Consider the following 24979-nt stretch of genomic DNA (forward strand, 5'->3'; position numbering starts at 1 on the left):
TTATAAATCGACATTTGTTAAGCTACACTGGACTTACTGAAGAAAGCTTGGACTATTTTCAATTTTCTTCTCCTTCTAAGATTCAAGACTCACACGTAGACCAGGTTAGGAAGTAATTTAGAACCATCATAAATCCTTCCTTGCTTTTCCAGCTCATGCATTATTATCTCATTGCAATTGTGAACATTAGGAAGGCTCTGATTTATAGTCTTGCCAGTCCTGTCCCCACCACTAAGGCCCTGTGGGGATTTTATTTGCTGTTCTCTTTTACCATGTATATAAATAGACTCCTTCAATCAAGGCTGTATTCAATAGTTTTAACAAGATTTTCTATAAAACTCGGTACAAAAATATATGATACTGAATCAAGTCCCCAGGGTTCTTACATTATGTTTGTTTGTTTGTTAACAAATCCAATCACATCTGAGCATCAGGAAAACTTTTAAAATAAGCATTAAAGATGACCAATACTTGTAATTGATTATTTCTGAGATGAGGACCCTAGGCAATTACAGCAGTGGATTCTCGCCCTTGCATTCTGTGGCAGTGGTTTCATCGTATAAAGTAGTTTGTAGAGTTAAATCTCTTTACATAAAACAGTGAGTATTAGGTACAATGAGACTGTGAAATTCCTATCAAGGCAAAATCGCCATCCATCCAGTGACCCAAGACTGAAATCCACAGAAAGATCTGTCCTAAATCTGTGTCCTTTTCTTGATCCCCACGTTTCCACCTCCCATGTGATGCTCATGGCTACCCATCCCTCATCTACACCCCTACCACTGTTGTCTTAGTTCTGGCAAACAGGCTCACCTCTTGTTTGGACAACTACAACATCCTCTCACTAGATTCCTGCCTCTAGTTTTATTTCCCTCAATCGTCCTCCAGAGAGCTCTTTTTATGTTAACAGGTCAGATTATGCTACTGCCCCACAGTTTGCAGGACAGACAAGTAGCTCTGTGAGCTGGCTTTAGTCTTGCCCCACATCCCACCCCCATCACTCCGGGTTCCATGGCTGGACATGTCCTTTTCTATGTGTGCCTGCCACCCTTTCTTGCTTCTTTTCTTAAGTAATGGGCTACTATGTACTAGCCATAGGACCTAGAATGGTCAGCCTCCTGGTTTTTGAATCTACTGAACATTTACTGAGTGCTTACTATGGTCCAGGATGAGCTGGAGCTTTCTAAACATTACTGGATTTATCTCCAAAACAACTGTATGAGGTAGGTATTATAAATGAGGAAAATAAGGAAACTGAGGCTCAGAGCAGTAGAGTAACTTGTCCAAAGTCACACAGCTAGTGAGTACGCTTCCAGTACAGGCTTAGTTCTCTTTCAAGTTCTACAACGATGCCTCTTTGATCAAGCCATCTCTGTATTTCTTCTCCCCTGATTTCCTATTACAGAATTTATTATCGCTTCTTATTGTACACAAAATTATACTATACACATTTTTGCACACCTCCCTACTATAATTTAAGTTATTTGGAAGAAGGGGCCATTTCTTTTTTATTCTCATATCCTTGATATTCTTGTATATAGTTGGCACTAAAATCCATGTGTCCCGATGATTAAATCCATGAGTGAATGGAACAGACACATGTTGGTTGCTTTTAGGCAGATCTTCTTGACCACCTGACTCCATTACAATTGTCTCGCAGAACAGAAACCATCTCTTATACATAATCCTCACCTCACGGTGTAGTAATAGCTGCCTTTTTCTGGATGTTTAATATGTACCAAGCTCTATTTTTATAATTTTGCTCTTTACAACAAGATTACAAGTAAAATATTTTTGTCCATTTTTTGCAGATGAAGAAATTAAGAATTAAGAGGTAAGTCATTCACCCAAGTTCATTCAGTTAATAATTAGTGGACTTGCTCTACTCCCAAACCATCCATTCCACCCTCCGCCTCTGGACAGTGACCCTTCATGAATGTGGACTCATGATAAGAACGTGAGACAACATATTTTGGAAAATTTTCAGTATTTATGTCAAGTTGATGTCAAAAGATAGCACATATTCCCTATTCATTATCTCTAAGAGGCAAGACATAACACACACAGATTTCCAAGCCACAGAAGAATTCCAAACTTCCTTTTACACTCTCAGGTTTTTTCTTAACCTATAAAATATATTTAACCAAAGATGTTAAATGTCCCTTAGGAAATGGGGTCTCTCTCAACAAAGCTACTACTGATTGGATTGATTCCGTTCCCCCTTCCCAACCACAGGATCATCCCTTCTTAGACAAAATAAATAAATAAATAAATGAACAAAGAGAGGGAAATAGATAATCAGAGATCAACATTATTTCATGTTATTTCTGTACATTTTTGTTGTGTAAGAGAACATCTTAGAGGAAAAGAAAACATCTCCCAGTGAATTTTTCTCCATGGAGACCATGCTGCATTTCATCCCTCCATAGATATTTTTTCCCTTCTGTGTCCTCTAGAGGGTTCTGATTATTGGGCAGCTTGGTGACCGACTGTGGACAATGTGGATAGCAGTAATTATATATTGAGCACTACCATTAGATTAAATTAAACATTGATAATTAGAAGAAAGAGTTAATTTTAAACATTTAGCAACAAAAAAATTTAGTTTCATTTGCTATAAGCAATTTGTTTCTATTCTAAGCAAAACATCCAAGATTTTTGTGGAAGGTATTTTGTCACTTACCTGGCCAGCAGTTACAAGTGTAATTGTCAATACTGTCCTCACACGTAGCATTATTGTGACAAGGTTTTGACCAGCAAAGAGGCATCAAGGTCTCACAGTGTGTTCCTGTGAATCCGCTACCTGTGCAGTTACAGCTATATCTGGAGAGTAAATAAATTTTTATGTCAATTCTTGGTCATATTGAGTTCAAATATCTTTATCGTGTCCCTTCATCTGTCCATCAACCTGAGGCCCACAGCACAATCTTAATAAAATACTTACTCGAAAACTCTGGGGAATTATCTCTATAGACCTGAATGCTTTATGTGTTTCCATATTAATGTCTTATCATTTTCTTTTAAAAAAATTTATAATACAGTTTCATGCAAAATTATTTGGAAACCATGATTATTTACTTCAGTTTCTTCATCCATAAATTGAAGATAATAGAACATACGTCACAGGGTTATTGTGACAATTAAATATGCATATAAAGAATAGACACAGTATTTCAAATATCCAAAAGTATTGAATAAATTACTACTAAATAGTACTAAGTAAAATTGTTAATATTTTTTAAGGCAGTAGAGGATGATTTATAACATCATGACATTCTTTTATATATAGAACCCATTAATAAGGTCCCTTATGAAAAATGAAACAATAAATTATGAAAAACTCAGGAAAAGCCCTCATTAGATGAATTGTGACTTACGATGTTCTCTTATTTTTAGATTACAAGATATTGTAGTCTTGCTATTTCTAATCATTTATTGAGTGGGGCTATCTGACAGTCCCCAAATACAAATCTGATGGGGACACTTGCTGACTTTATTCAGCAGGCACTTTTAATTTAGGTAGGATCTCAAGGACTTAGTTTTGAAAAATATGGATGTAGACAGTCAGCTTAGATAAAATGAGGGTTTGGGGGGAGAGGATATCTATGAATTTACAAAGCAGTTAGAGTCCTGTTCACCATGGCTGTGTGTGTATTTACCACAAACATAGATATTAGAACTTTATTAAGAAAACTGAAATAGCAAATGTTACGTGAGTAAAATTTTTATATGTAGTATCAGTTAAAACATCTTTTATTTACTACTCCATTTGTTTAATTAAAAATCTGCTATGTGTAAGACATAAGAGACAAAAACCCTATACTCAAGGGGCTTGGCTAACTGGCTGGCTGGCTAGCAGACCTCAGTTCATGGAATTAAACTCCACTTGCACCATTTATTTGGTCTGCAAGAACCTTTTTTTCATGTATAGTTTCTGACTTTCCCATACAATTCATAGCAAATACATTAATTTTTTATTATGAGAAAATAAAGTCAGATCATACTGTTTGACCTTGGTTGACCTTGTGTTTATCTTCTCAAACTTTTGGTAATAAGAGAGGTGAAGGTAAAATAGAGATATTATTCATGGCACATTCAAGTGAGGAGTATAAAAGATGGCAAAGTTTCAGCCTTGTTTTTTTACATTTCCATGGTAATCAAAAGCTTCATGTAATTTCTGTCCTGATGCTTCCTGGAGACAGTAAAGCATGGATGGAAAAGCCCCCTTCTTTTCCTCTGGAGGTTTTATGCAGACACTTCCATTCTGGTCTGTCTGTCTGTGTGTTGGCCAGTTACCTGTCCCCAGGAATGGAGACTGAGGTCATGGAGTATTATTTGGGTACATCTAAGTCAGAGACAGGACATGGAATGTGCTTAAGAAAGTTGTGTATTTTATAAAAGAAATGTACAACCACGTTGCACTATTTAAAATGCTATTATTTTGCTGGATATATTTGAAGCACACATGCCTTTTTTGGCTTTCCTTTTGATTCTCATTCACTTTAAAATTAGATTTGGGATAAATTATGTCTCATTTTCTAAGTAAAGGAAAATGGGACTCTAGCCCTCGGTTTGCAATGAATTAACTATGTAAACTTATGGTAGTCATCTGACTTGCCTGAACGTTAGAATTTTTATTATAATATGGGAACATTAATGTTCATCTTGCTTTCCACTGAGCTGTTAAGGGATCAGACAAGATATTTTAAGTGCCACTGCTGTTAAAAATTGTTATACATTTGATAACTCAGTATTTGTAGTTTTAATACATACTAGAAAGTTTTTTGCAAAATATTTTACATGCGCTTAACTACCTCTACACAGCTCTATTATATTGATTATATTAAGGAATAATTTATTGTTGTTCTTTTTGTCTGAAAACCAATGATAGAATTTATTTGGAGCAGAGTTACATGGCTACTTCTCAGCATTAAGCTTTCTCAAAAGTATTCACCAATTCTCCAAACACCTGGAGATTCAAGACATACAAAATTTAATATCACTAACCTTTCCAACACTGTTTATATAAAATTTCTAAAGGATTATTTTCACCACTTGATTTATATGTTTATCATCATACAGATACAACCTCCTATTCACATATAGAAAAATCTCTAGCTTTGTTTTTGCACCTTTCTTATCTACAGCTGATTTATTTCATGGAATTGAAAAGCTGATACTTTCCCATAACATAAGCAGTTCTAAACTATTACAAGAATGATCTGGAAAATCCTCACTCTTGGGACAGATGAATTCCCAAGGATGCATTTTTTAGTAAAATCTGAATGCTACATCTTTTCATCCTTTAAAGTATAAATTTTAAGCTGGGGATGTGATATCTCCAAATTCACCAAAGTGGTCCAAAAGCTCTTGGTCAGTGAGTTCTAACCAAACCCATCGCCCAATCGCAGAAGAACATGTACCCGTTTCCTCCATCGACGCATAGCCCTCCGTGGAGACAAGGCTGACTGGCACACTCATCGACGCTGAGTTCACAGTGATCCCCTAGGAATCCAGGGGCACAGTCACAGAAATAAGCTCCCAGAGAATCCTGACAAGTTGCCCCGTGTAGAAAGGGCTGGGACCAACATTCGTCAACTTCCAATTCACAGTTTACACCTTTTAAAAAAGTTACAACAGAAAAACAGCTTCAACCAAGTGTTAATATTTTAGCTATTTGGCAATGGTTTATTTACTAAAACATTTGTCAAGTGTTATGTTACCCAAAATAATTTTCCTCCTTAGCTGCAATTGATATTAACTTTTGGCGTGCTTGTGGGAAACTGCACAAAACAGAGCAGCTGTTACTTACAAAGAGCTATTGCATAGGACAGCTTGTGGCTTTCTAGTCTGGGGAAACAGTCGTTTTTAGAACAAAGCTATTGTTAATTTACTTTCATTGGAAGCATAAAAGGAACTGGTCGATGTTTGTGAGTAATTTTTAAACACTTAATTTAGTTGGGCAGTATATAGAATAGCAGGTAAAAGCTCACACTCCAAAACCAAACAGCTTGGGATGGGACCTTGTCACAGTCACTTTTAGCTGTGTGGCTTTGGGCAAGTTTCTTAACCTTTCAATGTTTCACCTTCCTCACCTGAAAAACAGGAACAATGCAACTGCCTCATGGGATTATTATTATTATTATAGTTAGACGTGTTCTAAAGGGCTTATAACAGTATTTGCTAGAGAAAGAAACATTTGTTCTTTCCACAAAAATCTGTTGTACAAATGGGATGTGCAATTACTTACTTACGTGTTCCTCTTGCATAGACATTTTTTATTTTCATTTTTCTTTAGTGTTGTAAAATACCACTTTTAAATGTAAAATCAGTTTGTGACTTAACTTTAATGTTATCTGTGGTATCATTAGAAGCTACTTTATTTTAAGGTAATGTTACATCTAAAAAATATATAAATTTATACCCTTGAAAGTAGTAGGTGAAGTTTATTTGCTAAGCAAAATAAGTTTAAGATTTACAAAAGCTGTAGTCATATTGAGATAACAAACTATCATACTGAATCTGTCAAAATAGTATTTGATACATGATGGAGTTTGGATGTGTTGTCCCCTCCAAAACTCATGTGGAAATTTGATCCCCAATGTGGCAGTGTTGGAAACTGGTTGAGTCATGGGGGCGGATCCCTCCCTAGGGGAGGGGGGATTAAGGAGTGAGTTCTCGTTCTATTAATTCCCGTGAGACATGACTGTTTAAAAGACCCTGGTACCTTCTCTCTCTCTCTTGCTTCCTCTCGCCATGTAGCGAGAGGAAGCTTGCACCCACTGGCTCCCTGCCACTTTCCACCATGAGTAGAAGCAGCCTGATGAGGCCCACGACAGATGCAGCTGTCCCAGAATCATAAGCCAACTAAATCTCTTTTCCTTATAAATGACCCAGTCTCAGGTATTTCTGTTATAGCAATACAAAATGGACTAAAACAATACACAATAATCGAATTTGCATACAGGTTTTAGAAGACACAAAAGGAGGAATATCTATACTTACCCATCTTTATTTCTGTGCCTATAACCCAGAATAAATAAATTGTATGTTAAAATGATATTTTGGGATTCTCAAATAACTCAGAAGCCATTATTAATTTGGTTGATTTAGTGCCTTTTTTTCCTGTTAGAAAATGCACTAGGATATTCTAACACCTCCTACCATTTACAGTTATTGTGAGATTCTACAAATGCTTAACTTAAAAGGTATGCCAGCATAATAAATGTGGATTGTTTTTTTTGAGAAGAAAAAAAAATACCTTTAAATTTATATTAATAAAAATGGAAACTTGTGCAATAGCAAGTGTTGCTAGGCAAATGGCTTGTTCTTTGAGGCTTGGTTATTTCTTACCCAGTCTGTGAATGAGATTTTCCGTATCTGTATTACTTGGCAGCAATAATGCCAAAAGAGAGAGCACTGAACCAAACAGCGGAAGACCTGTGTTCCCATTCTAGTTTTCCTTTCGTAACCATCTCTCTTTTCAGCAACGTTTCAATAGCTTTATTTCTTCCATGTAAAAGAAGACAATAGTTGATACCTCCTATTTTCTAAGTGTATGAAAGACAAAAATGAACAATTCTTTAAAGTTTTTTAATGAAATTATCTTTAACATATATAGCTACTAAAACTATAATGTGTTAGTACTCAATAATGACAAAATGCGAACTTACTCCCTTTAAAATGACACTGACTGATCATGACTTTAAGCAGAGTAAAGTATGCTTGCACAGGAATGTTCGGTCAATGTGGATTCCCATAGCGCTCTCTGTGTGGAGGGAAACTGGTACATGGAATGCCTACCACATGCGGGGCAGGGCAAGGTGATTTCACGTGCATTTCTTTTTTTCATCCCACACATTTAAGGTAAGGATGAGGAAAATGAGACTCAAAGCGCTTCACCAACTTGCCCATGTCACACAGCTAGAAAATGACAGTGTTTCTGCAATTCCTGTCTCCTCCTAGTCCAGTTCTTTTGCCAATTCCTTTTTCCAAAGGGAATTACCTATATGACACTGGATTACGACCTTTGATATTTTAGTCATCTACATTTGCTGGGAAGTATTAAAATATAAAGCCAAACTTGTGGTTTAAAACTTGACAATTTAAAAAATTGTATCTTTCACAATTCAAGTTAAATCCATAAATTCATTTGATAGAAGCCAGATTACTTCCAAATGCTTGAGAAACACACCATAAACTATTATTTTGAATACTGCAGCTCCATTTATTTGTTGAAGTTCAAATACTTTGGTTTTAAAGGGATCTTGATGCATGTATCCGAATGTGTTTCAATAGCATAAATATAATTGCAATTCAAACGACTATTTACCTTGGGATAAATTATTTGTATTACTCTCAATACTGCTTATCAACATGTTTTTTATTGCAGTTTATCACTGATGCAGATACAGAAGAAAGCGATTTGGTCTATGTCTGCATTATGCTAAAACAGCCAGATGAAACTCGTCAGTCATCCAGATGTTCTTCGATTTTCAGATACTTCATAGATAAAACATCTGGATAACCATGATTTTCATTTTTCATTTGGATGCTGTCAAGTACTTTCAGCCATTAAATATACACAAATAATCAGCTTCCAAAAAATACCTGAACTGTGTGGTCCATTCTATCTGGAAACATTTATTTTATGACTAATGTTACTAAGAATGGCACCATGTCATTATAACTCTGCATAGCAATAGAAATTGAATGCAGTTACACTGGGTAGCACTTCTGTGGCTGATTCTCTAAGAAACAAAAATTTCTTCATCATAAAATTATTTCACAAAAGTTCATCTAGGAGCCAAAAATCTGTTGGAGTTGGTTAATAGTTCTGTATGAAACAGAAAAAAATTGAAAGGGTAGCAGATAAAATAAAACACAGGACGAAGAGAACGGTGCACCAAAAGAAGAACGTGTAAGATGGGGACAAAATTCCTGTGACCTCATTAGCTTTGGTGGGTTTCCATAACTAAGACTGCACTAATCTATACAATAGCACCGATACATAAGTGCAGGTGACCTCAGAGGTCAGGTCAGAATTCCTGACAGTCAGGGGTGGTTCCACTGTCAACTACCCAATTTTCACTAACTGTGAAAAGAAGTTTAACAATTTTCTCATGCCAAATATTTTAAATTATAATTTTCAAAGAATGATTGCAAGTACATGCATTTGCCTAAAGCATTAAGTAAAAGGGCAAAGGGATGGCAGGTTCCCACATTCAGCGCCTTCGGCAGAGAAGCAACGTCTCTGATAGTCTAAGAGCTCACTCTCTTGTTACAGGAGTCGTCTTAACATCAAGTCAAAAGCCACTGCATCCCTTCTTGGTCTCCTTGGCAGCACACTCTCTGGGTTCCCCTTTTGCTTCCTGAAAGCCTCCCTGGCTTGACTTTTCTTCCCTTTCCATCATCATCCTTTTTCTCTTTCTCTTCTCCCCCCATAGCAAGATTAACAGACGCAAGGAGAGTCCACCTCGATGAATATGTCCCTTATGTCCCTTCGGGGTAAAGGAAGGGCCAGGCCTTTCCTGCCGTCCTCCTTGTGGCCCACCCTAACCCACACGTCTATTCAGAAGACATGAGGAAAAGCTCCCATGTTAGAGCTCAGAAAAGTGACATTAAGGTGTGAGCGTTAAGTGTGAAAATCATCAGCCAGTGAGAGGCGTGTATAGACGTGGAAGGTGGAAGAGAGGCCATGAGTGTCTGCAGAGGGCTCGGCCCAGTTCCATGCGTGGACAGATGGCAGTCATAGCAGCCCCCTAAGGTGTCTGGAGAACCTCCATTTCATGGCTGTAAAATGGGACGGTTGGGCACTTCTCAGAGATTTTTCAAAACTGTAGCATTTCCACAGCAGGGTTTTAAAAATTCCCACTTTGGTACTTTGGGCTGAGATCCTTGCTGGCAGCTTCTTTGCCTTTCCTCACTCCTCTCTTGCAAGCACTGTGCAAGGAGGGCTGGCTCCATGGGCCTCACGGGCATGCTCCCTTTGTGGTCACCCAGAGCCCTGAGCTTAGAAGCACGCTGTACTTGTTTGCTAGGGCGGCTGTAGTAAAGTACCAGACACTGAATGTCCTGAGCAGCAGAGATTATCGTCTCACAGCTCTGGAGGCTACACGTCTGAGAGCCAGGTGTCAGCAGAGCTGGCTCCTGCTGAGGGCTGTGAAGAAGAATCTGCTCATGCTTCTCCCCTCGTTTCTGGTTGGTGGCTGACGATCTCCAGCATTCCTTGGCTTGTAGCAGCATCCCCCTGATGTCTCTGTCAATCATCACATGTCAATCTCCCTGTATGTGTGTCTGTGTCCAAATTTCCCCTTTTTATAAAGACACCAGTAATATTGGATTAGGAGCCCAACCTACCCCAGTATGACCTTATCTTAACTAATTACGTCTGCAACAACCACGTTTTCAGATAAGATCACATTCTGAGGTACTGGGGATTAGAACATCAACACAGGAATTGGTCGAGGACATAATTTGACTCATAACAGATTTCAAGCTGACTTAATGTTCTTTTGGTCACCATCCTAAAATTCTAAAGTTTTGAACAAGGGACCATGCATTTTCATTTTGCATTCTGTAAATTAGGTAGCTCATTCTGTACACAAGCCTTAATTTTTATACCAAACTTTTCATATCTGAGATAGGTAAAATGGCTTGTTTTTCCTGATGAAATCCTGACTGAAGTACAGACCTAAGATAAGAAAACTTTGGGTAGAATTTTCAAAGCAGAACTGTCTAGTTTTTGGTTCAACCACCACATGAGAGGAGAGAAGCGGAGTCAAAGATACAGCGAGAATGAAGGAAGAGTCAAAGCCCCTACTTACCTGCACCCTAGGTGAGTCAGGAATTTGATAGAACCCCAGATAGGTGTTGAAATCCCAGGAGAGAGACTGTCAGTGTTTCACTTTCCTTCTAGAACTTTGTAAAGACATCAGGCCACACATAATTTCCAAACCACCATATAACAGAAAAGTAGAATAGAGAAAACTACGTAAGACCTGGGTAGGTGGAAAGGAGACAGCTTGATGAAGAATGCTTGTTGAAAAGCACGCGAAGCAGTAAATGCTTCTCAAATGACTGAAATGAGTTGGGAATTGTAAAAACTGCACCTGCTACTGGACTAAGCTCTGCTCTGTCACCGCTAATGCTGAGATGGTATATAGTAAATGCTCAATGAAGAGTAGGTATTACCTATAGTCTATTTGTTCTTTCCTGAATCCCCACATTAATTCCTCAGGGTAGGTAGAATAAAAAACATGGTTGAAAAGTGATGGAAGAAAAGATAATCTGGAAGAGTTATAGCTTCAGACTCACAGATAAATATAAATGACATGCTGAGAGGATAGGAGCTAGAGTCGGGAAAAATTTGGAGCAACTGCTATGTTAAATATGATTTTAAAAAATCAACAATTGATATATAAATAGCTGTTGTACAATAGAAATATACAGCTAGCTTGAAGCTAGAAAAAAAAAAAGACAGTAGACAATCAGACTTTCCAAGACTGGAAAGTTACAAGGACATAATTTTAGGCCAAAGACAAGAAGGTTTGGAGAACAATAGCAGACATACCATAAAATTTCTCTCCGCGAGCTCAGGCTTGTTAAGGAGATGTCAAGGTAGAGAAGCAGTGATGGACAGTGTGAGAACCGAGAGGCCAAGTGGGTGAAGTCCTGCTACAGATGACATAAAAATCCAACAGAAGCAAAGAAATGTGAAGCCCCAGGCCATGGTGAGAGTTGGGGTCATAAAAAATTTTGAGCGATGCTGGGGTTGAACTTGAAGTTGTATCCATGTACGGCTACGGTGGAATAGAGATGGAGGTGACAGAAAAGAAGAAGCTCAAGAAATTCCAAAAGCACGGTCCATAAAATTAAGTAAGAGCTCCTAATTGGATTCAAACACAGTGAAAAGTTCTTACTTTGGCACTTACAAACGTTTTCAGTAGTTCCAGTTTCAGTTTCTGTGACAATTCTATCAGCACTCTACAAACTAGTCACATGTCACACCAGACCACCTGCTTGTCCTCAAACCCCCTATACCTCTACCCTTCCAAGTTTTCGTGCACACTGTTCCCTCTGGAAAGCTCCCCCACTTCTCCACCGGATGAAAGTCACCCTTTAAGTCTGATGTCAAACGTCTCAGCAGGGGACTCCCAGAAGCAGTAGGTTAGGGGAGAAGCCAATGTCCTTTCCCGGCCCTGAGAGTCCAGGGGAAAGGAGCCCTTTAAAAAGGGTTGTGTGTAAGTGATTTCATCATACAAATGCCAAGTTTCAGCAAAGGCCAAGGGATTGAAAGTGCTTTGGGAAAAAAATGTTTTGTTTACCTCCTTGTATTTGAGAAAAGACGGTGAACAGAGGAGACGGTGACAGTTCAAACAGAAACCAGGAAGCAGACTTTTGCCCGTGACATTTTCCCTCCAGCCAGCAGATCCACGGCGGCAGGCCCTACCCCCAGGCCGGGTTCCTTCTGAGCCCGACCACCTGCGGGGTGTGTCCTCCAGCTGTCCCTCGGGCACCGTCCCACCACTCCAGGTACAAACTGGCTCTCTCTCCCCACCCTCTCCCACCTTCTTCACCCCCACCCCTGCCAAAACTCTCTTCTCAGTGAGTAGTAGAAGGGGGCTTCAAAAAGTTCGTGGAAAGCTTTGCATTATCTTTTCATTCTATTTTTCCACAAAATGTTAAAATACCTTCATATGGTCATCCAGGTCACCCAAGCCAGGTTTGTAGGAGTAATCATCATCTTATGATTTCCCGGATCCTAATTCGTCATCAAATCTGTCACTGTTTCCTTAGCAATAGATGTAAGGCGCCATCCCACTGCTGTGATGGTCACCAGACCCTCACCAGCTCTCGGCTGGTCTCACTACTACTGGTTTCTCTCTTCCAAAGCAGGCTCTACATTTCTATAGAAATGTGATCTCTATAAAACACAATTTTGGTTTTACCATTGTCTGCTTAAAGTTTTGAAATAGGCGCTGCCCCACCCCGTCTTCAGTATAAAGCCGTGTAATGTAGTAGAAGCTTCTAAAAGATGCGACTCTCCTGGTACCAGCGCAATGGTGTTCCTGCACACAAGTGTCCCCTTCACCTGTTGTGCCCCACTGCTACTCCCTACTTCCCAGGCAGCTCCAGTTAGTCCCCAAAGACTGAGTTTGACCCATCATATGATTCTGGAAACTCTACTTCCCTGCTTATATCTACCTCGATGCCACTTTACTGTGCTCTCAAAATTCCCTTTAATTATTTATTTGTTCATTTTATCTACAAAATGGTGAGCTCTTTGAGGTCAAAGTCTTTGTCCTTTAACACCAATATCTGTAGCGTTCAGCACATATTCTTGAACATAGGAAATGCTCAATGAGTTTTGAATGAATAAATGATCAAGTCACAGACATGGAATAATCTACCATCTCTATTGGAAGCTGGCATGCCAGGACAGAGCCCTCAATGCTTCTGCAAACCTGCACCCACTCTAAATCAAAAGCCATAAATTCAAATATATGGCTTTGGAAGATGTTTAAAACAAACCGTGGCTTCTAAATGATTATGCCCCAACCTTCTGATTAGCATTTAGAGATTCCGTACTTCTATATGCATCTTTCAGTAATCAGAGATCGATGTTAACTTTCTGTGCCGCAAGATAATGCATACTATGTGCTATCAGAACAGAGCAAGTCTTGTCCCTGATGCTTCCATAATTCCTTACAGTGGGCAGAGAGTGCACAGTGCACGTGGGTGGCTTGATAATCACTCCGAGTACCTTTTCATTATCTGCAAAGCCCATGCTTTGGAAATAATTGCACTCCAGCTCTGGATTATCATCCTAAATTCTAGACTCCACCCAGTATATTTGATACATAACAGGCTTCTATACATAACATTTTTCTTTTGAATAAGAATTCTGTATGCTATTTATATCTGGGGTCTTTATATATAGCAATTACAACAGTTATCAGTACAAGTTTGTGACACAAGTAACAGTGCAAAGAGGAACTGTAGCATTCAGTTTCCATTACAGCTATAGACTCATGGTAAGTTTTCCTCCTCTGTATCATAGTTATAATCTTGTTAACATCTGAGAGCAATGAAGAGAGGCTGAGGACTTTCTGCTCTGATTCATAGGGTCAAACAAGCATAACAATATTTAGCAAGATGTCATGAGAGATTAAATGTGGATTTTTTTTATTTTCAGTAGGAACATCTTTGCAGTTTTAGCCTACAAGTTTTCTGGCTTGTGCATTTAGACACATCTTTCCTAAAGAAACGGAAAAGTAACAGAATGATTTTTTAAAATCATTCACTTAAAGCAGATTTTAAAAGCCCAGGATTCTGTCTCTGAAGGACTGCTGAATTGCATCAATTCTAAGACTTCGCTTCTCTCACATTTTTACCATCTCTGAAACTAGAATGCACTTCACGATCAGCAGTTTAATCTTGTTATATTTTAGTTGTGTCATTTTTTTTCTTTGTGGTATATGAAATCTATGTCATATCAATGATATATTATTAAATTTGATGAAGTAAAAAGATTGACTTTCTGAAATCATATTTATAAGTATTATTGCTACTTTATTATTTTATCATTATCTTATTTAACTAATTTATTATATTTCATCATTTTGTTATTACAACTATCATAATCCTTTTTGTTTCTGCACGCTTTGCTTTCACAAAGAGACAAAACCGAAATAACCTATGGTTTCAATATTAAACATGTTTTTTTTGCCGGTTTTCTTGTTAAATTGTGTCTTCCCCCTTACTTCTTTTATCATCAGTGAAGGTTTACGAATGTTCTTGACACTCTTTCAACCCCATCTTTCCAGAATATTCATGGAGGCTCATGCCTTCTCTTAGCCCTCGGGGCAGACAAGAGGGAGGAAATTCTCGAACTTCTTGTCTGTGGTGCTGCTTTCTGACTGCAGTGGTCTGTTTGCAGGGAGCACTCATCTACCTCCCCTGCTCCACTCCTCCCAACTCTGTGTGAACTCATCCCTCATTCCTCTCCAGCCATTCTCGAAATCTACCTGTATGGTATTCCTCCCACTTTACTCCCGTCACAAATGTCACAACATGTACCAAGATGTCATCTGATTGTAACAATTATTTTCCTAAGTCAATAGATACGACCATCCCAATCTACTGCCTACGTTTTATGGATATATATACTTTAAAAAAATTACGAAAATATTAAAAAATATTCCAAATGTATATCAAGTTTAAGAAGTTGAAGTAATCCATTTCAGAGTCTCTAAGATGGCATGTTTGAAAAACACACTACTTTTATGAATGGTTTATACCTTTATTAATTTTGAAAGTTTCTTAGAAAGATTACAGGGAAATTGCATATTTGTATTTTATGTTAAATACAAGGTATGTCAACATTATATATTTCACACTTCTATAATTATAATGTTATAATCATAGAAAATTGCTTTCTTTATGTTTCTCCTCATTAGGATAACTGTTATTCCTAAATATTTGGAAATGTTAAAATATTAATAACTTGCATCTTTTATTTTCTGATACGGCATGTTCAGAAGTTGAATTCTTGCCTAGACGTATCATAATATTGCCATTTAAAGTCATAAGTGGAGCAGAGAGATTACGACCTTCAGTTAATCTATTCCTGAGTTTGGTTCTGATAGTTTTCAAAAAAGAAAGCAATTCAAGTATAAGAAAATGATACCTGTAAAAAGTACAGGTAAACATTGTTGAAACATTATTGGTATTGCTACCATTTTTTTAAAAGATATAGAAGTATCTTTTATATTTAGCCTAAACAGTTTATGAAAAAACTTTGACTAAATTATTTCATTCTCATCATGACCCCGAGAGTTAGGTGGTATCGTCATGCACATGTTAAGAATGAGGAAACAGAGGCGCAGAACTACTGTTATTTATCAATACCCAACCACTAGAAAATATCAAAGCTGGGCCTGGAATTCCTGTCTTCTGCTTCCAAATTCTAGTCTTTCCACTACATCCGTTCTTCATATTACTGTATATTTTTCAGTTCCCCCTTCATATTCAGACCTGCACACATAGCCTGCTGCTAGTTAGGTGGGCACTAAGAGAACAGCAATAATTGTCAGGGGGAAGAGCCGGCTTTCTGGCTCATATGCAGCACCTTCTTTCTGTGTCCTCACATGGTAAAAGGGGTGAGGGGCTTCTCTGAGGCCTATTTTATAAGAGTACCCATCTCATTTATGAGGGCTCCGCCCCATGACCTAACCCCCTCCCAAAGCCCCCACCCGCTAGGACCATCACATAGGGAGTTAGGTTTCAACATACCAATTTGTTTTGTTGTGGGGCACGAACATTCAGATCATAGCAACCCCTTTCCAAAACATCTCTGCAGTTCTGTCATGATATCCAACATGTTATTATTAAAATGATAATAATGATAATAATAAATGTAGCCAAAGGATAAAAGTTTCAGTTCTACGGGGTGAAAGAGATACAGTTTTGCTCTACTCAGAGGCCATTTTTTCTATGAGGCACCTCTTGGCTCCAAACAACGTGATTGTCTCCTTTCTTTGTGCTTCCTCAGCACTCTGTTCACAGACAGATTGTAATTTTTGTTCACGTGCCTGTTCCCTGAATAAACTGTGAGTGTCATGTCAGGAACAAATTTTGTCTTAGCCATCTTTTTGTCTCCACGGTCCACCACAATGGCCAGTGCATTGCAAGTATAAATATTTGTTGAGTGAATAACATTTGTTATTTTGTGTGCTCATTCAACAAACATTTGTCAAAAGCCAGAAACTTTATTTCTCATAAAAGCTATTTCATATGGCTCCAGTTCTGAGCAAAAACCTGAAGAAATGATTAATATTTTTATTTGACACCACAAAAAATGATCAGTTTCATAATTAAGAGCATATAGGAGAACAACCATTTTCTTTTGATAAAATAATGAAGCTTATATTTTATAATATATAATAGTTTTATTTTCCCCAAATTATTTTCCATGACTGTTAAGTTATCCTTATGATTTGCCATAGATGCCTTCAAAGTAATTTAGTTGATCAAAACATATTTGGAAAAGATGAAACACCAAGGCCAGATTCAAATCTCCACAATGAAATTCAAATTGTGCCTTTGATAAATGCCATTGTAATCGCAGTGACAGATAGCTGCATTGTATCTCCTAGACTTATGAATCAGAAAGAATGAGGACTGTTGGAGAAGATGCAAGAAGAACGTGAAATATTATTAAAAGAAAAGGAAGGTCCTGATAGAAAACTTTAAATGAGTAGCCCAGACAGGTAGAATAAGTGTCAGCTGTACACATGAAAGACACTACGTGACAATATGGTTGATATTGACTACTCAGGAAGATTGCATTTTTGCTGTAAACATTCTAATGGATAGCCTGGTTCTGAATAATCTAGACATCGCCATTAGAGGGCAATAGAGAGCAGACAGGGGAAAGCATGTTTTCAGTCTATTTACATGATCCATGATCCTTCTGTGCTAATTTCTATCTTAAATTTTAAGGGGGAAACAAGATGTTATTGCTAAAACCTGATACCTCACCTTCCCACCCCCAAATGGTACATTTGTTTGGATTATTGTATTAATCTTCACTGGACACACTAATTCCACCCTAACCACCCCCTTCAGTACATACTCAAATAACAAGCAGAGTGATCGTGTTAAAATGTAAGTCAGATAATTTTAGTCCTCTGTTCAAAACTCTCCAATAACTTCCCATCTCACTTAGAACAAAAGCCAAAGTGCTTACAATGGCCTACAAGGCCCCATACAGTGTGACCCCATTATCTCTCTGAACTTATTTCCTCCTTGCTCATTCCCTCCAGCTGCACCAACTTCATTGCTGTTCCTCAATCACTGCAAGCACTCTTTACCTCAGGGCCTTTGTATCTGCTGTCCCACAGGACACTTGCCTGGCTCCCCTCCTCACCTCTTTAGTACTTTATTCACATGTCACCTTCTCAGTGAAGCTGTCCCTGGTTACTCTATCTAAAGTTCAATCCCTAATTCCCCTTTTTTGTTTTACTTTTCTCCACTGCAGTTATCAGCACCTAACCTAATATACATTTTTAGTATTATTTATTTTATACAAATCTATCTGTTCCCTATAGGATGTAAGGGACTTTTTCATCACTTTTATTGACTCTTGTACATAGAACGTAGAACAATGCCTGATTTATTGCAGGTACTCAATGTAAATGTGTTGAATAAATGAATGACTTTTTAAAAATCCATATTATGTATCTTAGCCAGTTTTGTGCTGCTGTAACAGAAAACCTGAGATTGGGTAATGTATAAAGAACAGAATTTATTTCTCACATTTCTGGAGACTGAGAGGTCCAAGATCAAGGAATTAGCAGGTTTGGTGTGTGGTAAAGGCCCGGTCTCTGCTTCTAGGTTGATGCTTTAAATGCTGCATCCTCCAGAGAGGAGGAGCACAGTTCCTCACCTGGCAGAAGAGCTGACGGGGGTGAACCCACTCCCAAAAGCCCTTTTTAATGCAGCATTAATCCATTCATGAGGGCAGAGCACTTTAGGCCCCATCTCCTAATGCTGTAGCACTGGTGACTGTTTCCAACATATGAGTTTTGGAGAAAACAAACATCCAAACCCTAGCATCATGCATTTAGAAATGTTGCTACTAATAAATACTTTATATAAAAACCTACTTTTAATTGATTTTTTTTCTTGTCTCAGGGACTTTATGAAATAAGAGTAAAGGATGTCACCCCAAAATCCACGTAATTGACTACATCAGTGGTTTCTAAAGGTGTGGTCTCTGCATCAGCAGCATCAGCATCACATGGGAACTTATTATAAATGCATATTCTTCAACCATATCTCAGATCTATTGAACAAAAAGACATATTTTAACGATAAGCTCTCCAGGTGAATCTGGTGCATGCTAAAGCTTGAGAGCCATTGATCTACATTATAAGTTCATTAAGTCAGAAAATACAGTTGAAATTTTATTGCACTATTATTTTTTTTTTATATTGGAGATTTGAAGTTTCCCTTGTATAAAATAAGTTTGAAAATATTCTGGCCTTGATAAATGTTAAGAGACTCTTCTTTCTGGTGACGCTTATATCTGCCCTTTCCTTTCATGCCTGTAATCACTTTCCCATGCCAGGTCCTAACATCTCAAGCCTGGATTATTGCAATGGCCTTCTAACTAGTCTCCATGTATCAACTAGTCTTCTAACTAGTCTCCATGTGCGAATATATTTTCTTGAATATAGGATAAAATTTTAATATATTTTTGTTTCTAAAATAGAGATGAATATTATAATTGAAAAGTAAATTTAATGTAGTGTTTTTCTTCATTTCCCAAAAGAGTGTTTTTTATACCAAAGATTTATTTTGTAATAGAGGAAATAAGATACTTCCCTACACTGATCTGCTTCATGGTACATCTAATTGGCCTTTCCCTGCCCTCTTACAGACCCATTTTTCTCATATTACAGGCATCTTAACGTGGACAATGTACATGAATAAATCTGGCTAATTTTAAGGAAGACCTCAATTACGGAACGATTCATTGCTTAAATTCGAACTAAAAGCAGTCACATGCTCAGAGCTAATATTCTTTTCATTAAAAAACAAGTTTGCAGCTGCTTACTTTACTTTCAGCTTCAACTGGAGCTTTGCTTATGCACAGCAGATTCTTACCACATCTTCAACGGATCTCTCTGAGCCCATTTCTGTAGTTCATGAATCACCACTCACCAAGCACAATGGAGTGCACAGAAGAGAATTCACAGTGTGGAGCCTCTCCATGTGCTACAGCTATTTCCCCTCCTACCTCTCTGTCTTCTAAAATTTATTACCTTTTCTTACTTTGCTGCTCAGAGGAACACAGGCTCTTTCCAGCAAGCCAAGTTCTATACGATCACTGTGAATTTGGATGCAGCGCTCAGCAGTTAGGTCACTGTAATGTGGTCTCCAGAGTTCGTCGGGAGGTCCAGGTCGAGTCAGAGCACTTCTGCATGTCTATGCTAATGGCCAATGGTCTTTTTCTTTCTTTCTCGACTTTGGCTTTTCCCTTGGTCCTATATACCTTCTTTGGGGTTCTTATTATTTGGCTTGAGCTGCCATAAACAGCGGAAATCACGGGATAGCAATGAAGTACACAAGCTTCCCTGTGTGTCTCAAGCATGGTGTAGTGCAAAAACGTTTCCAAATTCAGTTCACATGAACTTAATTTCTGGCTCCCAGCCCTAGCTATACATTAGAATCATCAATTATATTTGACCCTCTGAAGATAGGGTCTGAGCATCTCTGTTTCATATCTTCCTAGGCACTTGCTAACGAGGAGTCAGGGCTGAGAACCACTGATGAGGTACCAGGGCACGGGCTGTTCTACTTGTGGGGGGACGGGGGACAAGCCTGCAGTCACATCTCTGTGCCTGAGCAAGCCCAGCCAGCTAATACTAGATCTTATTCTTGCTGCCTTATGAGTCTCTCATTTAAATGCTGTTTGCAAGCAAGTTTTATACATGTCACCTGAAAAGCTGAGATAAAATTTAGCTGATTTCTTAGAAAACAAGGGAAGAATGTAGTCAAACAGGGAACACCACCATTATATCAGTTAGGCAATGAAAGCATCGTCATTGTGGACGTGGAGTTAGAACAGGGTACAGACTCTCACTGGGCCTGGCAGGGATATGATACAACCCACAGTGCAGATGAATGCATTGGAGGATGAAGTGCCTAATGATGGGATTTTATTACATTTTGCATTTGAAACACACCCTTGACATCTTTTATGCCTAAATTTAGAAAACTGAAAGGATTCATTAAATCCAATTAAATTAAAATGTAAAAAAATTACAGACATGATAAAACATAACTTTTCAAGGTGTGTCTTGCAATTATAAGACTATTTGAGAATACTGTAGTTAAAATGGCTGAAATATTAATTTTATCTTACATCTATTCATTCTAATCACCTTTCACAATATTAAAACAGCATCAGGAAATAGAAGATACTGTCTTAATGAAGTATAGTGATTTTTAAATGTGAACATTATAAACAAAAGTAATCCCAAACTAGCCTCACAAAAATTTGTTCCTGATTTTTATTTAAAAATTAAAAAGAAATTAAAATTCAATTGCCTTAGCTGTAATTAAAGAAAATGGACATGATAGTACGGCATACAAATAAGGAGCTTTTCATGGATAAGTGTTATTTTATAAGCTTCTTTAATATTCTTCATAACTTTTAGCATAGTATTGGTAACTAAAAGACATTTGATAAAACAATTTTCCACTTGACACAAGCATACTACTATGATAAAGCATGCATAAAGTAATAGAAAAGGTAAACTCTAGTTTAACATCTATGTACCTCAGGTTCATTACCAGGAGGTATGCCTAGAAATATGTGGAAAAAATTTTAAATTAGAACAATTCAGTAACACTTTATTAAGCAGTCATTATTCACAAACACTGAACTAGGCATATTGAGGAAGAGTGCCTCCTCTTCTCAATACTGATTTATTTATTTATTTTTTGGTGGCTGGCCAGTATGGGGATCTAAATCCCTGACCTTGGTGTTACAAGGCGGTACTCTAACCATTAATACTCTGACTGACATATACTAAACACTAAAAAAGTATTGATGAATTAAAGAATAAATGTAAGACATGATTTCTGTCTTTTAGAAACTAACATTTTAGTGGGGAAAGACTGAAATGCATAGATATCTTTAAAACAGGACAAAATATAGGAAGTTCTTTAATAGAAGTGCAAACTAGGATAGAAATAATGAATATAATTACTGCAGCTGTATGAAAGGATTGTCTTGGCTAAAAGGGATTCTGGAAATGCTTTTTGAGCTAGGAGATATTTGGACTAGGTGTTGAAAGTAGAGGAGACCTTTGCACAGTAGACACTGTGAAGTGGAGGACATTTCGGGTGAGGAAAACTACTTGAATACAAAATAAAGACGATTGATTTTAGGAAATCGAGTGCTTTGGTGGAATGGTGCATGGAGATATGACTAATGGAGGGAACAAATCATGGAGGCCATTCAGTGAGAAGCTAAAAGTATTTTTTACATAGTGGGGAGCTCTCAAGGCTCTTTACAAGGGTGTGGCCTAGATCTACTTTAGAAGCATTATTTCAATGTCAAAATTCAGAACAACTTGGAGAAGGTGGAGGCTGGAAGTAGAGAACCTGGGAGGTTGCTTAGCACTACACAGAAGAGATCAGGAGAACCTGAGCTAAGACACTAGGAACAGACTAAATGAGCTCAATTTGGAAGATATCTTCGATATCAAAACAGATTTGGGAGATTGGTTACAGGCGAGGGATGAGAGAAAGAGAAAATTTCACATCAGAGCAACTAGGGATATGCATATTTTGTAAAAGAAAATATTTCCAGAGTATGTTATATTAGCAAAATGAGGCTGTGGGGTCCTGATGCAAATGAGGAAGAGAAATATTTTCTAGATAATTATATTGCTTAACATACTTGGGAAAAATGACAAAATAAAGAAGTAAATGTGAAAGAGTTGAAGGAAGAAGGCAAGTCGAAAGCCAAATGCTGCAGACAGCTACAAAAGTGGTAAAATCTAAGGAAGAAAAGTGGCAATACAAGTGGACATCATTGACATCTCACAGACATGAGTCAGGGAGCACAGGAAAGTGGTGAGCAGAAGTCAGAACGAGTGAATGTGAGAAAGCGTAGACTGGGTTATCCGCAGATGGAATTAGATGGAAAATCCAAGGAGTGAAGCAAAGCAAGAAAGATGGTCGTCCTGGATCGACCTAAACTGTGATTCCATAAGATGGGGGGGGGATAGACAGTGAATGCGAGGATGAGTTGGCACCTTGTTACTCTGTTATTAAAATAAAAGTATATCAACAGACACTTTGCAAAGAATAGATAAACACGAGGTATTATTATTATCTCTTTCCAAGAGATGGAACAAGAACTGGCTTCTTTCCTAATAAAGTCATGATCTACCCGATTTAGCGCGCTGCATCAGCCTGGGGGTCAGTGACTTGCTGATCACACCGGCCTGTAGCCAGCCTTCCCAGCAGGCTGCGATGCCGAGCTTTGGGCATTAGAGGGCAGACTTGAGCTGAGGACAGGAACGTCTCAGCTGAGGAAATCTACCTGTCCTTACCTGGAGCATGAGGCCCCGCAGGGCCCACCAATTCTACACTGAATCTAACTCATGTGGAGCTGCATTTAAAACAGCAACAGTGACAGTACACAACCACCTAAGAGTCTAGTGGTTTTTTAATAGTTTAGGAAGTTTTCTATCTAGTGATTAATTCTTGTCCAGAACTTGGCCATTTTCATAAATGATTGGATGGGACATAAAATGTCACCATTTTATGGCTCCTGCCGTATTAAAGAAAGAGAAAGCTAATTTCATCATCTGGAATTCAGATGTAATCACACTTACCGGAATAATCACGAGGACAGATGCAAGTGTATCGTCCTATCTCATTGAGGCAGGTGGCCTCGTTCTTGCAGGGATCTGAAACGCATTCATCCACTTCCAAGTCACAGTGCCTGCCTTGATATCCTGGGACACAGAAGCAGGAATAGCCATCGACTCCATCCTGGCACATGGCCCCATTGTGGCAAGGGCTGGAAGCGCACTCATCATGATCGATCTCACAGAATCTTCCGGCGTATCCAGCAGGGCAGATGCACATGGGGTGAACAGGGTTCTGATGGCAAACACCTCCATGTTGGCAGAAGTTCATACCACAGGAGCTAACGGTAGTTTCACAGGTCGGCCCACTATGTCCAGGAGGACATTTGCACAGAAAGCTCCTTTCTCCGGGGGTGTTCACACAAGTGGCATTTCCTTGACAGGGATTGGAGAAGCAAGGATTTTTTCCATTGTTACAGTCTTTGTCCAAATTGTTGGCTATGTCTGAACAATGGCAGTTGTCGTCTTTCGAAAAATCCTTGCAGGTAGAATTATTTTGGCAAGAATTTGAGAGGCACCTGGTGTCATTTTTATTGCAAAAGGAATCTATAAGGAAATAAAAAAGAAAACAAGATTAAACTTACAAATGGTTGAGGATACAATTAAAGAACTTCGTTCTGTCAAACAAACTCATTCACGAAATACATAGTTGACTGCATTCTAACAGTCAATGAGCTTTAATTCCTCATTTGTCAAAACTTTTCATATAGTTGCTAATAGGAAACCAAAATGGCTGGTTTGAGAGTTTTTCTTCTCATATTTCCTTTCGGAGGTATCGTGCAGTTGAAAAATGGAGTGGGTTGCAGCAGCTGTTGAATCTTCCTATAAACACAGAATTTTAAACACATTTCCTCATGGAAGACCTTGGGGAATACTAGCAGACGAGTTACAAAATTGCCTCTGAATAACTTGTCTAACAGAAACAAATATTTAAATGAATACCGCAATTTGGTTTATGACTGCTTTATCTCAACCAATATATTATGCTCTGAAAAGAAAAGCACAAAAATTAAAAAAAAAAAAATTAAATTCCAAGTATTTACTGAAGATCTACTCTCTGCACTGAGCATGCCAAGTATTTCACACGTATTATTTCTTATCCTTAGAGTAATACAATTATGTACGTTTTACATACGACAGATTAAGTCCCACCGTAAAGAAATTGATGAAGTAAAGTTTGCCAAGTTTCATTTTCCTGATAGCATCTCTGTTATAGAAATACATTTTTGAAATTCTAATTGGAATAATAACCTGCAGGAAAGCAATAATTCTGATTTTTTTCCCAAATTCTTTGGATATTTGTATGTGTATAAATTTTTCCTGAATATACACACATTATGATCACAACATTTTTATTTTCTTAATCTTGTATATTGGGGAGATTTATGATTTGGCAACTCGGTTGTATTAGCTCACAAAACACTGTCTTTTCATGGGGATTCATCTAATATATTATTCTCTGATTTTTACTTCCTTCCTCAGAATATTGCTCACAAACATAATAGCAGGTAATAGTACAG

At 38.0% G+C, this 24979-nt stretch overlaps 1 protein-coding gene across 1 annotated transcript in view; it reads right to left on the reverse strand.

The window, feature by feature from the left end:
• CRB1 (crumbs cell polarity complex component 1) overlaps nt 1-24009 on the reverse strand; it is a gene marked incomplete at its 5' end in the record, with an annotated part of 145600 nt that extends 121591 nt beyond the window's left edge. Inside the window, 3 exons of the mRNA XM_063115280.1 lie at nt 2684-2823; nt 5424-5619; nt 23424-24009. Coding sequence (XP_062971350.1) covers nt 2684-2823; nt 5424-5619; nt 23424-24009 — 922 coding nt within the window. The remainder of the gene's footprint in view (nt 1-2683; nt 2824-5423; nt 5620-23423) is intronic.
• Nucleotides 24010-24979: the final 970 nt, after the last annotated feature.

This window comes from Cynocephalus volans, chromosome 11 (genome assembly GCF_027409185.1).
Source record: "Cynocephalus volans isolate mCynVol1 chromosome 11, mCynVol1.pri, whole genome shotgun sequence".
Classification (NCBI taxonomy): domain Eukaryota; kingdom Metazoa; phylum Chordata; class Mammalia; order Dermoptera; family Cynocephalidae; genus Cynocephalus; species Cynocephalus volans.